Below are 13,390 nucleotides of genomic sequence, written 5' to 3'. Positions count from 1 at the left end.
ATGTGTGTGATGTGTGAGTGTGTGTGTGTGTGTGTGTGTGTGTGTGTGTGTGTTGTAGGATGCATTTTGCTGACATGACTTGGCTCCATTTGTTCCTTAGAACAGAGGTTTTCACACTGATTAATTGTTAGTGGGGTGCAGGTGAGATGGAAAATAAAATAAATAACCATTTAATAACCATTTCAGACCTGCATAACCCTTTTTAACATTGGAACAAAAACATTAAACAAGTCTACAATTATGTTTCAAATCTAGCAATTAAAAACAAGCTTTAATGGTAATTATAATGGCAATTATTAATTGAACAGTGATGTAAAATGCTGATGTAAATTCCACCCAATTCTGCTGTAGTGCAAGTTTGAATAGTTCTGCCTTGGAGGGAAGAATCACTGCAAATTCATACAAAGTTCTTCTGACTGATTACCTTTATCATATAATTAAACATTTCTGTTCTCATGGGAGTAATCTTTTGAAGGGCCTTGCTACCACCATCATCAAAACACCAATTATATAAGTATCTTTTGGAAGAATGGTGTTTATCTCTCCAGTACAGTTCTAGAGACATGTAAAATTTATACCAAGGCGTACTGAAAATGTTTTAGGCACTTTACTAAGACACTTTATGTTGGCTTTGGATTTAATTTGTCACTCCTCTAAATATAAAAGTACACCAAAATAAGATCTGAAAACAAGGCACTTGTTATCAGTGCCATCTTTGCTTGATATGTCAGACTTGCTTATGGTTTAGTCATTAGCATCCTTTTAAGCTGCCTCCACTTGTCCTGCAGTGCTTCTTTAAAGCTGTCTGTCATGAGGAAGTAAAACACAGGGTTGATGACACTGTGAAAATATGCAATTGGCCGTGACACTATGTATGCTGAATTGATGTAATCCATGATGCACTGTGACACATTTAATTCAGGAAGCCGTGATGTGAAACGCGCAATCCTCATTACATGGATGGGCGTGTAAAGCAAAAGAAACATGAATGCTGCAATCCTCACAATTCTTACTGGCCTTTGAAAGGATGTCCCACGCATCTCCTCTCTTTTCATGAGGACAGAAACCATCTTTTGTGATGATAAAAACAAAGCCAGAAGTGGTATCACATATCCAGTGATGGTAAGCACTGTGGTATAGATCAGAATAACTTTGGCCTCTCCCAGACTCCCAAAATCACGACACACTGTCCAGCCATTTTGATCTAAGTCCTGGATAATGAAAACGATGAGGGGAGCAATTTGAATGGTCACCCAGATCCAGTTCATGATCGTGATGCACACTGCAGCCTTGAGAGTCAACAGAATATGTTCACGCTGTGGGTGACACAGCAACAAGAACCGGTCCACACTTACCCACATCATAAAAAGGATGCTGGAGTACATATTCACATTGAGGATGTAGCGATTAATCATGCATACTGAAGCATTGAATTTCTTCAAGTTGTAAGTGTAGTTATGGGACAGTTCAGGTAAAGTGCACAGGAAAATGAGGTCAGACACAGACAGGTTAAACAGGTACACATTTGTAGACTTCCAAGCAGGGAGGCAAAAGACGTAACCTAACACCACAAATAAGTTTCCGATGAAGCCAATGGTAAATTCCAGACCATACATTGGTGAGAGGTAATTCCTCTCTAATACTGGAGTGATGACATTGGAACAGTTGTCCTGCAACCATAAAGATTATTTTACATATAATTACTGCATACATGGCCCTATTTGCATGCCAATGCAAACATAATTTCCTGGTTAACATTGGTGTGGTTTTTTATTGGATGTAATCCAATCTTTTAGCCTATTTTTGTGGTCATAAAATAATGTGCTGCACAAATGTGTTTTGTATTATCAAACATAATCTGCATTTCAATGTAAACAGGCTACTTCCGCTAAATGCTAACTAAACATGACACAATTATTGTAACTATAAAAAGAGCAAACATAAATGACAGTTTCTTATGTCATTGCAAAAACCTCATTGTGCTGTACAGCTCACATTCAGATATTATTAAAGAAGACAAAAGGAGCTGATTTGATTGGATTTGATTGCACCTTTTAGTAATATATACACTGAAACCCAACCCCTGTTTACTTATGTGTCATGATAATACCTGCACAGATGTTCACAAAAGTGAGACCTTGTTTTTGTGTATGCCATGGCTATGAAAATAGAGCCCAAATTTTCTGTGGTATGAGGTTGTCAGAGTTAATTTCACACAGATAATTTCTCATCACAATAATGAGATTTATTTAAAGCATGCAGTATTTTTTTCATAAAGTCTATTGACCTTTAGCTTATTATGTGTATTTATAAACATAAGGTTTAAAAGTAAATAATCTTACACATAAAATATAATTTGTCTATGGCTATGCTCTGAGAAAACTGAGAAACCTCAATAGTTCTATAGTTGTCCCTCTTAGTGATCCCTGAAAGGTTCTTTGTTGAACTCTACAATAGAATGTCTCACTATCAGAAAGGGCTTTAAGTAGAACCCTTTTCTGAAAGACAAGAAATTTTAATTATCCAATGAAACCAAAAAGAACCCTTCAAGAACCATTGAAATGTGTAAATATTAAAAATGCATTCTAACCAACCTATTTTGAGGGTAGATTTATATAAAATCAAACTAATGCATTAGGTAATAAATATAATATTTATGTATATTTCATACCTGTCTTAAATGTTTACAAATAAACTTTAATCTCTTATGCTAAGTAGTAATGCACTTGTGCTTAATCACAGCTAGCATTTTTCTTCCTATATATTAGATTATTTGATTGGATTAAAATTAATGACAATATAATAACCTTATGAGTAACCTTATGAATAATGAGTGGTGGTAGCCATTATACAATTCATATACATTATCTAATACACAAAGTATTTATATTTAGAGCATTCTTACCATTGCGCTGTTTGGTCTGTTGGCTTTGGGAGTGTGAAGTCAGCTTTTCAGGGTTCCTTATTCCAAAAATCACTGTACCGCCCATTTGTAGCACATCATCTTTAAGTGTAAAGTGTACACTGTATTTATTTGGTATTTTTCTATCCAGAGATCTGATGCAATTACACACTGATGCAAGCTGATGCAATGATCAGTTTGTTGCTTTTCATCTTTCTTTCTCTGCTTTTATGTCTGGCTTTCACTCCTGTGTATTTGCATATTGCCATTTCTGTGACCTCTGTAAAGGTGTAAATGGAGTTTTGTTAATTCAACATTGTTGACTCACTGTGATGGAGCTTTTGCAAGTGTCTTGTACAGTAAGGTTTGACTCAAACTGTACTACGATTGCTCAATCAGAGTGGTCATGCAGTGCAAGCAGAAACATCTGGAGTGAACTGATAATGAGTTCAATGTCTCAAATGTCACAAATAATCTTGATCACACTTTATACCAGTTTAATTGATATCACTTCTGTTTAGCTCAAGTTTTTAGCTGTATTTTTATGAAAATGTTAATTTTGTTACTAAAATCAAGATACATGAAATATAAAACTGTTTTTGCACATCATTTAGTTGTTATGAAGAACATGAAAAAATAATCAAGTTTCAGAGTCACAGAGCCAGCATCACCAGGTGGATCCTTTTCATGGTTCCTTTAGGTCACCAGACCCCAATGCTATTTTACAAGTCCTATATAGTACCTCACATTCTCATATGGCAAAAATTTATATTTTTTCACAGTGCATCATAGTGTCATTCATTCCCCAGGTAAGTGGTGCACATATACCCAGCGATCAAGGTGTTGCAAAAGAAAACTGGACTCCCTGGACCAGGTGATCTTTTTCCATTGCACCAATGTTCAGTTCCAATGATGGTTTCTCCATTGTAAATGAACAACATTGGAAAGGGGTTAGCAGGGGAACTCTGACCATTGTAGAGTAAGCATCATTAAAATTGTAATGACTTGTGCCACAGTAGCCCTTCATTGGTTTGGACTAGATGAGATCGGCTTTGTTGCCCTTGCACATCAATACATTTTGGGCATCCAAAGCCATGCCCTGTTCATCATTTATTCCTCCTCAGACCACTGTTGCTAAATACTTTCATAAGCTTTGCCATTTCAGCAATATGCTGAACCAGTGGTCTTGCCATAATGACCCTTGTCAGAGCCACTCAGGTTTTCACACCTACCCATTTCTTCTGTTTCCAACACATTGATTACAAGAACCTGTTAGCTTATTGTGTAATACCTTCATAGGCAATATTCATAGGCACTTCATCTGTGAGTGGTCCTAATGCCTTGGCTCATCAGTCCATACATTTATATGTCACCCCCTATTTCACCTCATCTCATCTCATTATCTCAAGCCGCTCTATCCTTCTACAGGGTCGCAGGCAAGCTGGAGCCTATCCCAGCTGACTACGGGCGAAAGGCGGGGTACACCCTGGACAAGTCGCCAGGTCATCACAGGGCTGACACATAGACACAGACAACCATTCACACTCACATTCACACCTACGGTCAATTTAGAGTCACCAGTTAACCTAACTTGCATGTCTTTGGACTGTGGGGGAAACCGGAGCACCCGGAGGAAACCCACGTGGAGAACATGCAAACTCCACACAGAAAGGCCCTCGCCGGCCCCGGGGCTCGAACCCAGGACCTTCTTGCTGTGAGGCGACAGCGCTAACCACTACACCACCGTGCCGCCCCTATTTCACCTATATGTGAAAAAAAGTAATTGGCCCTTAAACTTAATAACAGTTTGTGGGACCTGTAGCAACAATGACTGGAACTAAATCTTCTGGCTTTCCCTTTTAGTTATGCTGTCATAGTTAGTTTTGCCAGAGTCCCTGCTCTGGCCCTGAGTCATCAAATTTGTTCAACCTCTTTCTGGATTACATCATGTGGATTTACAATGAACAAGCAGAAGAGCTGGGACTTGGTTTCTCTTTTAAATTCCTTGTGAAAGTCCAGGCACGAGAAAGGAGCGATCCCACTCCTTACAAAGGGTTAATGAATTTTCCATGGCTTGGATATGCTGATGATTTGGCATTGACAGCAGAAACCAAAGAACTCCTGCAAAAAGCTGCAGATGTATTGTGCAATTTTCTACAAAGATTTGGATTAATCAATTGCATCTACAAAACTAAAATTATGGTTTTCAATTCAGGGATAAGGAGTATCCAAGCAGTATCATCAATATCAAGAATAAACCTATTGAAAATGTAACACACTTTACATATTTAGGAGCTGTTATATCTTGCTCTGAACCTGGAACATCAGATGAGGAACTGGAAAGAAGAATTGGACTGGCTCCCAGTAAGTTTGCTCAGTTGAAAAAAACTACTGTGTAACTACCATCTTAAATTAAGCACATGGATGAAGTTCTATAACACATATATCAGAAGTTGTCTCTGTTATTGCTCTGGGACTCTCACACATAGACAATACAATCAAATTGAAACTGTTCATATACAATTTCTCAGATGTATGGTGAGAGGTGGAATGGCTCAGAAGTTATCAAGGAAAGAGACTGAAGAAGCAAAAGCTGTACCAACAACCGGCGATAGCAGCGGTATTGAAAGTATCAACTGGGCCTGGAAATATACCAATGAAAATATATTGTTAGCATGTAAAACACAAAAAATCAAAGAGTACATTAAAAAACAAAATGTAAATGGATTGCTCATGTCGTATGGTCATCTAACAAAACACTTACAAAGAGGTTGATGTCTTTAGATGAAAAGTTTAGTAAAGTTGGATTCCACCACAAGACTGTGTATGAAAATGTTATGAAGTTGCAAGAAGAACTGGGCGCTTCAGTGGAGTCATTTCTTCAGGAATGTAGACAGAGAAAGACAGCTGGTCATCTCATCTCATCTCGTTCTCTCTAGCCGCTTTATCCTGTTCTACAGGGTCGCAGGCAAGCTGGAGCCTATCCCAGCTGACTACGGGCAAAAGGCGGGGTACACCCTGGACAAGTCACCAGGTCATCACAGGGCTGACACATAGACAACCATTCACACTCACACCTACGGTCAATTTAGAGTCACCAGTTAACCTAACCTGCATGTCTTTGGACTGTGGGGGAAACCGGAGCACCCGGAGGAAACTCACGTGGACACGGGGAGAACATGCAAACTCCGCACAGAAAGGCCCTCACCGGCTGCGGGGCTCGAACCCAGACTTTCTTGCTGTGAGGCGACAGCGCTAACCACTACACCACCGTGCCGCCCACAGTTGGTCATACCTACTTAAATTAAGTTGGTGCCTTAAGTGCTGTAAAGCATAACAGGTTATGAAATATGTATGTATGCATGTATGTCCAGGGTGTACTCCACCTCTCACCCATAGTCAACTGGGATAGGCTCCAGCTTGCCCATGACCCTGCACAGGACAAGCGGTTACAGATAATAGATGGGTGGATGTATTCCTAATGAGCCCTACAATAGATTGGCAACCTGCCCAGGGTGTACCCTGCCTCTCACTCAATGTTGGCTAGGATTGATTCCAGCTTGCCCCACAACACTGACAGATAAGCAGTATAGATAATGGATGGATGGATCCCTGATGAGAGAGGTTTTCCAAAAAAGGACATCCACAGCTATCTTTATGCTTTCTGCATGGTACCATCCAGAGTAATCTCTTTGTGATCTTTTGGCTGTCCATGTGGGACAATCCTCATCAGCTGCAAGTGATATTCAGGTGATGAGAACCCCAAACAGAAGTAGGACATCAGGATGGATCAGGCAGATAAGGAGAGCAAAAGGAGTCAGGATCACTTGTATCTCATGACTAGCAAGTGTAGCTTGACAGAGAGAGAGAAGGGGGAGAGAGAGAACACAGATTATTAGGTATGCTCTTGTCACATAATTGTTAAAGAAAATCTAAATTATTTGCAGAGCGCAAGCAGGGACTCTAGCAATAATAGCTATGACAGTATAACTTTAAGGGACAGTCAGAAGGTAACACAGAGTGAACTGAGTGAACATGTGAGAATGTGTCTGTGTGGGAGGAACAGCATCCAAACATCTCAGTTTACCAAAACACTCTATGCCTATGAACTCTCCAGATCTGTGCTTTAACTCAGAAAAAATATCAACAGGCTTGACAAAACAAATATGTTTTCAGACTTAAATACTAAGACTGAGTCTGATTCCTGAACACTAATTGGAAGGCTGTTCCAAAATTGTGGGGCTTAGTAAGAGAAATCACTGCCCCTTGCTGTAGCCTTCAATATTCAAGGTACCAACAAAAAGTCTGCACCTTTTCAAGTCAAGTCAAGTCAAGTCAAATTTATTGTCAAATATGCTATACATGCTCGACATACAGTACAGATGAAATATCAGTCCTCTCTGACCCACGGTGCAAACAGGCAATGCAATAAATAAAAATAGAATAATTGAAAAAAACAAACAGTATAAACAGTATAAACACTCTAGATACGGTAGGAACTAGACATAGACTAAACACTCAAACAATATAAACAGTATAAATAAACAGTATAAACACTAGATAAGAACAAGACATAGACTAAACACTCAGACAATATAACCAGTGTAAACACTAGATAAGAACTACACACAGACTAAACACTCAGACAATATAAACAGTATAAACACTAGATATGAACTAGACGTAGATTAAACACTCATATATACATACATATATATACACACACACACACACACACACACGCATAAATTGGTTCAAATAACCAAACAGTCAAGGGCACTTGAGGTATAGCAGGTAAACATGAAACAAGCAGTATAAACAAACTAGCAGCTGTTAAGATGAGGTAGTGCGGAATAGTGCAAATGAGCGAGGTAAAGTGAGATGTGCAGTCCCTGAATTCAGTGTGTTAATGAAGGATAAGATGTACAGTGGGGCAAAAAAGTATTTAGTCAGCCACCAATTGTGCAAGTTCTCCCACTTGATGAGAGAGGCCTGTCATTTTCATCATAGGTACACTTCAACTATGAGAGACAGAATGAGGGGAAAGAATCCAGGAAATCACATTGTAGGATTTTTAATGAATTAATTGGTAAATTCCTCAGTAAAATAAGTATTTGGTCACCTACAAACAAGCAAGATTTCTGGCTCTCACAGACCTGTAACAACTTCTTTAAGAGGCTCCTCTGTCCTCCACTCATTACCTGTATTAATGGCACCTGTTTGAACTCATTATCAGTATAAAAGACACCTGTCCACAATCTCAAACAGTCACATGCCAAACTCCACTATGGCCAAGACCAAAGAGCTGTCAAAGGACACCAGAAACAAAATTGTAGATCTGCACCAGGCTGGGAAGACTGAATCTGCAATAGGTAAGCAGCTTGGTATGAAGAAATCAACTGTGGGAGCAATTATTAGAAAATGGAAGACATACAAGACCACTGATAATCTCCCTCGATCTGGGGCTCCACGCAAGATCTCACCCCGTGGGGTCAAAATGATCACAAGAACGGTGAGCAAAAATCCCAGAACCACATGGGGGGACCTAGTGAATGACCTGCAGAGAGCTGGGACCAAAGTAACAAAGGCTACCATCAGTAACACACTACGCCACCAGGGACTCAAATCCTGCAGTGCCAGACGTGTCCCCCTGCTTAAGCCAGTACATGTCCAGGCCCTTCTGAAGTTTGCTAGAGAGCATTTGGATGATCCAGAAGAGGATTGAGGGAATGTGATATGGTCAGATGAAACCAAAATAGAACTTTTTGGTAAAAACTCAACTTGTCGTTGTGGCAGCGGGGGTGTGGTCAAGCGCCGGTCTGTGACAGGAGGGCGGAGTCAGGGAAGGTAAGTGGCAGAATCACTACACCTGATGGCAATTAACCTGTGTTTGTGTGTGTCTTCCCAGTGACCGCGCCCTATTTAAGGAGGGAGAGTGAGAGCGGAAGGGAGCTTCCCCAGAGGAGACTACAGTGTGTGTGTCTCTGTCTCTCTGATTGCTTATTTAATTGTCAGACTGAAAAGTGCAGCAATAAAGCCTCCTATTCACACTGATCTCTGTCCTGCCGTCCTCTGTGCTCCACCCACATGCAGGGAACATTTACAGTGGTGCCGAAACCCGGGAAAGTGGAGCACCAACCAAGCAGCCCCATGGAATCCTCCCCATTCGCCGACCTGGTCCACGCCCTCGCCATGGCTCAGCAAAGCCAGCACCAGGCACTTGCCGCACTCCGGAAGGAACAAGAGCGGTGCTTCGAAGCCCTGGTGCTGGCCCAGCAGGAAGACCGTGAGGCGTTCCGGCACCTCCTCACGTCGGTGGGGTCCACCAGTGCTCCAGCCGCGGGCCCGTCTCCCCTCACTGTCACCAAGATGGGCCCGCAGGACGACCCTGAGGCATTCATCACGCTGTTCGAATAGGTCGCAGACGCCTCAGGGTGGCCGATGGAGCAGCGCGCGGCCCGCCTTCTCCCCCTCCTAATGGGAGAGGCACAGCTGGCCGCGCTACAGCTCCCCGCCGACCGCCGGCTGGCCTACGCGGACCTTCACCGGGCCATCCTCCAGCACATGGGGCGCACACCTGAGCAACAGTGCCAGCGCTTCCGCGCTCTGCAATTGGAGGAAGTCGGCCGGCCGTTCGCGTTCGGCCAGCAGCTCCAGGATGCCTGCTGGCGGTGGTTGAGGGCCAATGATCGTGACGCCGAGGGGATCATCGACCAGGTGGTGCTGGAACAGTTCATCGCCCGCTTACCAGCAGGAACCGCGGAGTGGGTCCAGTGCCACCGCCCGGCATCGCTGGATCAGGCAGTCGAGCTGGCGGAGGATCATTTGGCGGCTGTTCCGGCGGCAGGACAGCAGATGACGTCGACCCTTCTCTCCTCTTCTCTCTCTCTCTCCCCCTCCTTCTGTGTCCTGTCCTCACCCCATTCCCCCACCGCGGAGACGGGGGCCGGCTCAACCCCAGCCGGCCCGCTGCACCCGTGGTGCCCTCCTGTTTCTCCCTTCTGTATCTGTCTCTCCCCCCCTCAGGTGAGTGAGCCCCAGAACACCGGTGCAGAGGGAAAGCCCGGGCTGGTTTGCTGGCGCTGCGGGGAGCCGGGCCACCTTCAACAACAGTGCACGGCAATGGAAGTGGGCAAGTTGGTTCGGATCCCCGACACGCCAGAGGCCGCCCTCGATCGGGCCGGAGCGTATCGCATACCGGTGAGTATCCAAGGGGATACATTTCAGGTGTTGGTGGATTCTGGTTGTAACCAGACCTCAATTCACCAAAGCCTGGTGCAAAACGAGGCATTGGGGGGAGCACAGGGGGTGAAGGTGTTGTGTGTGCACGGGGATGTTCACCGCTACCCTTTGGTGTCGGTCCACATTATTTTCAGAGGGGAAAAATTTATAGTGAAGGCGGCGGTTAATCCTCGCCTTACCCATTCTTTGATTTTGGGGACTGATTGGCCGGGATTTCGGGGTTTAATGACACACCTAGTAAAGAGTGGGTCCTGCCATTTGACAGGGGGAGGTCCCGGTGTCGCTTTGGCAGGAGCAGCTGTCACAGAGCCGTCTACGTCATCTCTGCGTCAGAGTGAGGAGCCGCCGGCTCCTCCTCTCTCTATTGGAGAATCCCTCGCGGATTTCCCATTAGAACAATCGCGAGACGAGACTCTGCGACATGCGTTTGACCAAGTGAGAGTAATCGATGGTCAAACGCTCCAGCCAAATGCCACCCCGTCCTTCCCCTACTTCGCAGTTATGAAGGATAGATTATACCGAGTGACACAGGACACTCAAATGAAAGAGTGAGTCACACAGCTTTTAATTCCGAAGAGCCGCCGGGAATTGGTATTCCAGGCGGCTCACTTTAATCCCATGGCTGGACACGTAGGGCAGGATAAGACACTAGCCCGAATAATGGCCCGATTCTATTGGCCGGGGATTCGCGGCGATGTTCGTAGGTGGTGTATGGCATGCCGCGAATGCCAGTTAGTAAATCCAGCGGCCATTCCAAAAGCGCCTTTGTGCCCTCTTCCATTAATCGAGACCCCGTTTGAGAGAATTGGGATGGATCTCATCGGGCCATTAGATCAGTCAGCACGAGGGTACCGCTTTATATTAGTTCTGGTGGACTATGCAATGCGATACCCGGAAGCAGTGCCTCTGCGCAATATCTTACCACACAGTATTGCAGAGGCGCTCTTCTGCGTCATCTCCCGAGTTGGAATCCCGAAAGAGATTCTGACTGATCAAGGCACTACATTTATGTCACGAACACTACGCGAACTGTATGGGTTATTGGGGATTAAGCCGATCTGCACCAGTGTGTATCACCCACAAACGGACGGTTTAGTGGAATGGTTCAACCGCACCCTCAAAAATATTATCAAAAAATTCGTAAGTGAGGACGCACGTAATTGGGATAAGTGGCTCGAACCCTTGTTGTTCTCAGTGCGAGAGGTCCCCCAAGCCTCCATGGGGTTCTCCCCGTTCGAATTATTATATGGGCGTAAGCCGCGCGGCATCCTGGATGTGCTGCGGGAAAACTGGGAGGAGGGACCTTCACAAAGCAAAAACGAAATTCAATACGTTAATGACCTGCGCGCAAAACTCCACACGCTCACCCACCTAACTCAGGAGAATTTGCGGCAGGCCCAGGAACGGCAAGCCCGCCTGTACAACAAGGGTATGCGCCTTAGAGAATTCACTCCGGGAGATAAGGTACTCGTACTGTTGCCCACGTTGAGCTCCAAATTGATCACCAAGTGGCAAGGACCCTTTGAGGTCACATGGCGAGTCAGGGACGTCGACTTTGAGGTGAGGCGAACGGACAGGGGTGGGGCGCTACAGATTTACCACCTCAATCTGCTTAAACTCTGGAACGAGGAGGTCCCCGTGGCATTGGTGTCGGTGGTTCCGGAGAAGGCGGAGCTGGGGCCGGAGGTTCAAAAAGGAACATTGGTATCACGTACCTCTCTGGTCCCCTGTGGAAACCACCTCTCCCCGACCCAACTCACGGAGGTCGCCCAGTTGCAGGCCGAGTTTTCGGATGTGTTCTCGCCCCTGCCCAGCCGCACTAACCTCATAGAGCACCACATAGAGACGCCCCCGGGGGTGGCAGTGCGTAGCCGCCCTTACAGGCTACCCGAACACAAAAAAAAGTGGTTCGGGAAGAACTTCAGACCATGCTCGAAATGGGCATCGTCGAGGAGTCCCACAGTGACTGGAGCAGCCCAGTGGTCTTGGTCCCCAAGGCCGACGGGTCGGTCCGGTTCTGTGTGGACTATAGAAAAGTCAACGCGGTGTCTAAATTTGATGCGTACCCAATGCCTCAGGTTGATGAGTTGCTCAATCGACTAGGCATGGCTCGCTTTTATTCGACACTGGATTTGACGAAGGGATATTGGCAGATCCCCTTGACTCCATTATCCCAGGAAAAAACGGCCTTTTCCACACCGTTCGGCTTGCACCAATTCATCACACTTCCTTTTGGGCTGTTTGGGGCGCCCGCTATGTTTCAGCGGCTGATGGACAGGGTCCTCCACCCCCACACCACCTATGCGGCCGCATACCTCGATGATATCATCGTTTATAGCAGGGCTTTTCAAAGTGTAGGGCGCGCCCCCCCTGGGGGGCGCCAGAGTTCTTCAGGGGGGGCGCAACGTGAGAGACAAAATGGATAGATTTTTAGTACCTAAAGCTACAGTGAGTGAAGAGACAAAGTCTGGGCCAAGCAAAAAAACAGAGCCTCCAGGATGTTGCGATTTGCAACTTCAGTGCAAATTCAACCAATCCCCGCGAATTCAGGGCAGTGTTGCAATTATATCCAATCACCGCAACTTTCCCACAAATTTGACCAATCGTTGGTGTCGTCTTGAGGTGACGTCGACAAACTAACTTCCGCCTTACTTCCGTGTGTTCAAGAGAAGCAGCATGCACATCGTGTTGCCAGATTGGGCGATTTCAATTGCATTTTGGCGGGTTTTGAACATATTTTGGACTGGAAAACATCAGCAGTATCTGGCAACACTGAAAGTGTGTTATGTTTACAGTGAAGGACTGTGTGCACTTTATTTTTTTTTACTTAATACAAGAAATTAATGGATGCCAACATTTTTGCCCAAATGGTATTTTATTTACCATTGTTTAGGCAGCTTCAGCATCATACTGTGAGATTCTGTTCAAATTGTTTTTTTTCTTCTATGAAGACTGAGCCATTTATTTTATTAGTTTATAATTATTGTTTAATTTAGTCTTCAGGAGAGACTGACTGTACACAGTACTAGTATTAATAGTTTTTTTCTTATATGAAAGCTGAGGCATTTATATTATATTTTAAGGTAACTTCATGTTGTGCTGTGAGGTTCTCTGCACTTTAACTTTAGAACCAACAGGTGCATTTGGATAAGTAAAGCCTATTTTTCTGCATTTTTGTAGTTCTGGTAATCTTTTATATTGGTAAAGTTGTTTATAGGGCCATTTCTCAGTGTCTTTGTTTTTTTA

The 13,390-nt window shown here is 44.3% G+C and overlaps 1 protein-coding gene across 1 annotated transcript; it reads right to left on the bottom strand.

The window, feature by feature from the left end:
- Positions 1 to 737: 737 nt before the first annotated feature.
- Positions 738 to 1,670, bottom strand: LOC132871977 (succinate receptor 1-like). Its single transcript, XM_060906630.1, has one exon. The coding sequence runs from the start codon at positions 1,614 to 1,616 to the stop codon at positions 738 to 740; it is 879 nt and encodes a 292-aa protein (XP_060762613.1). The 5' UTR covers positions 1,617 to 1,670.
- Between the last annotated feature and the right edge of the window lie 11,720 nt (positions 1,671 to 13,390).

This window comes from Neoarius graeffei, chromosome 23 (genome assembly GCF_027579695.1).
Source record: "Neoarius graeffei isolate fNeoGra1 chromosome 23, fNeoGra1.pri, whole genome shotgun sequence".
NCBI lineage: Eukaryota > Metazoa > Chordata > Actinopteri > Siluriformes > Ariidae > Neoarius > Neoarius graeffei.
This window is presented reverse-complemented; position numbering and strand designations above follow the sequence as displayed.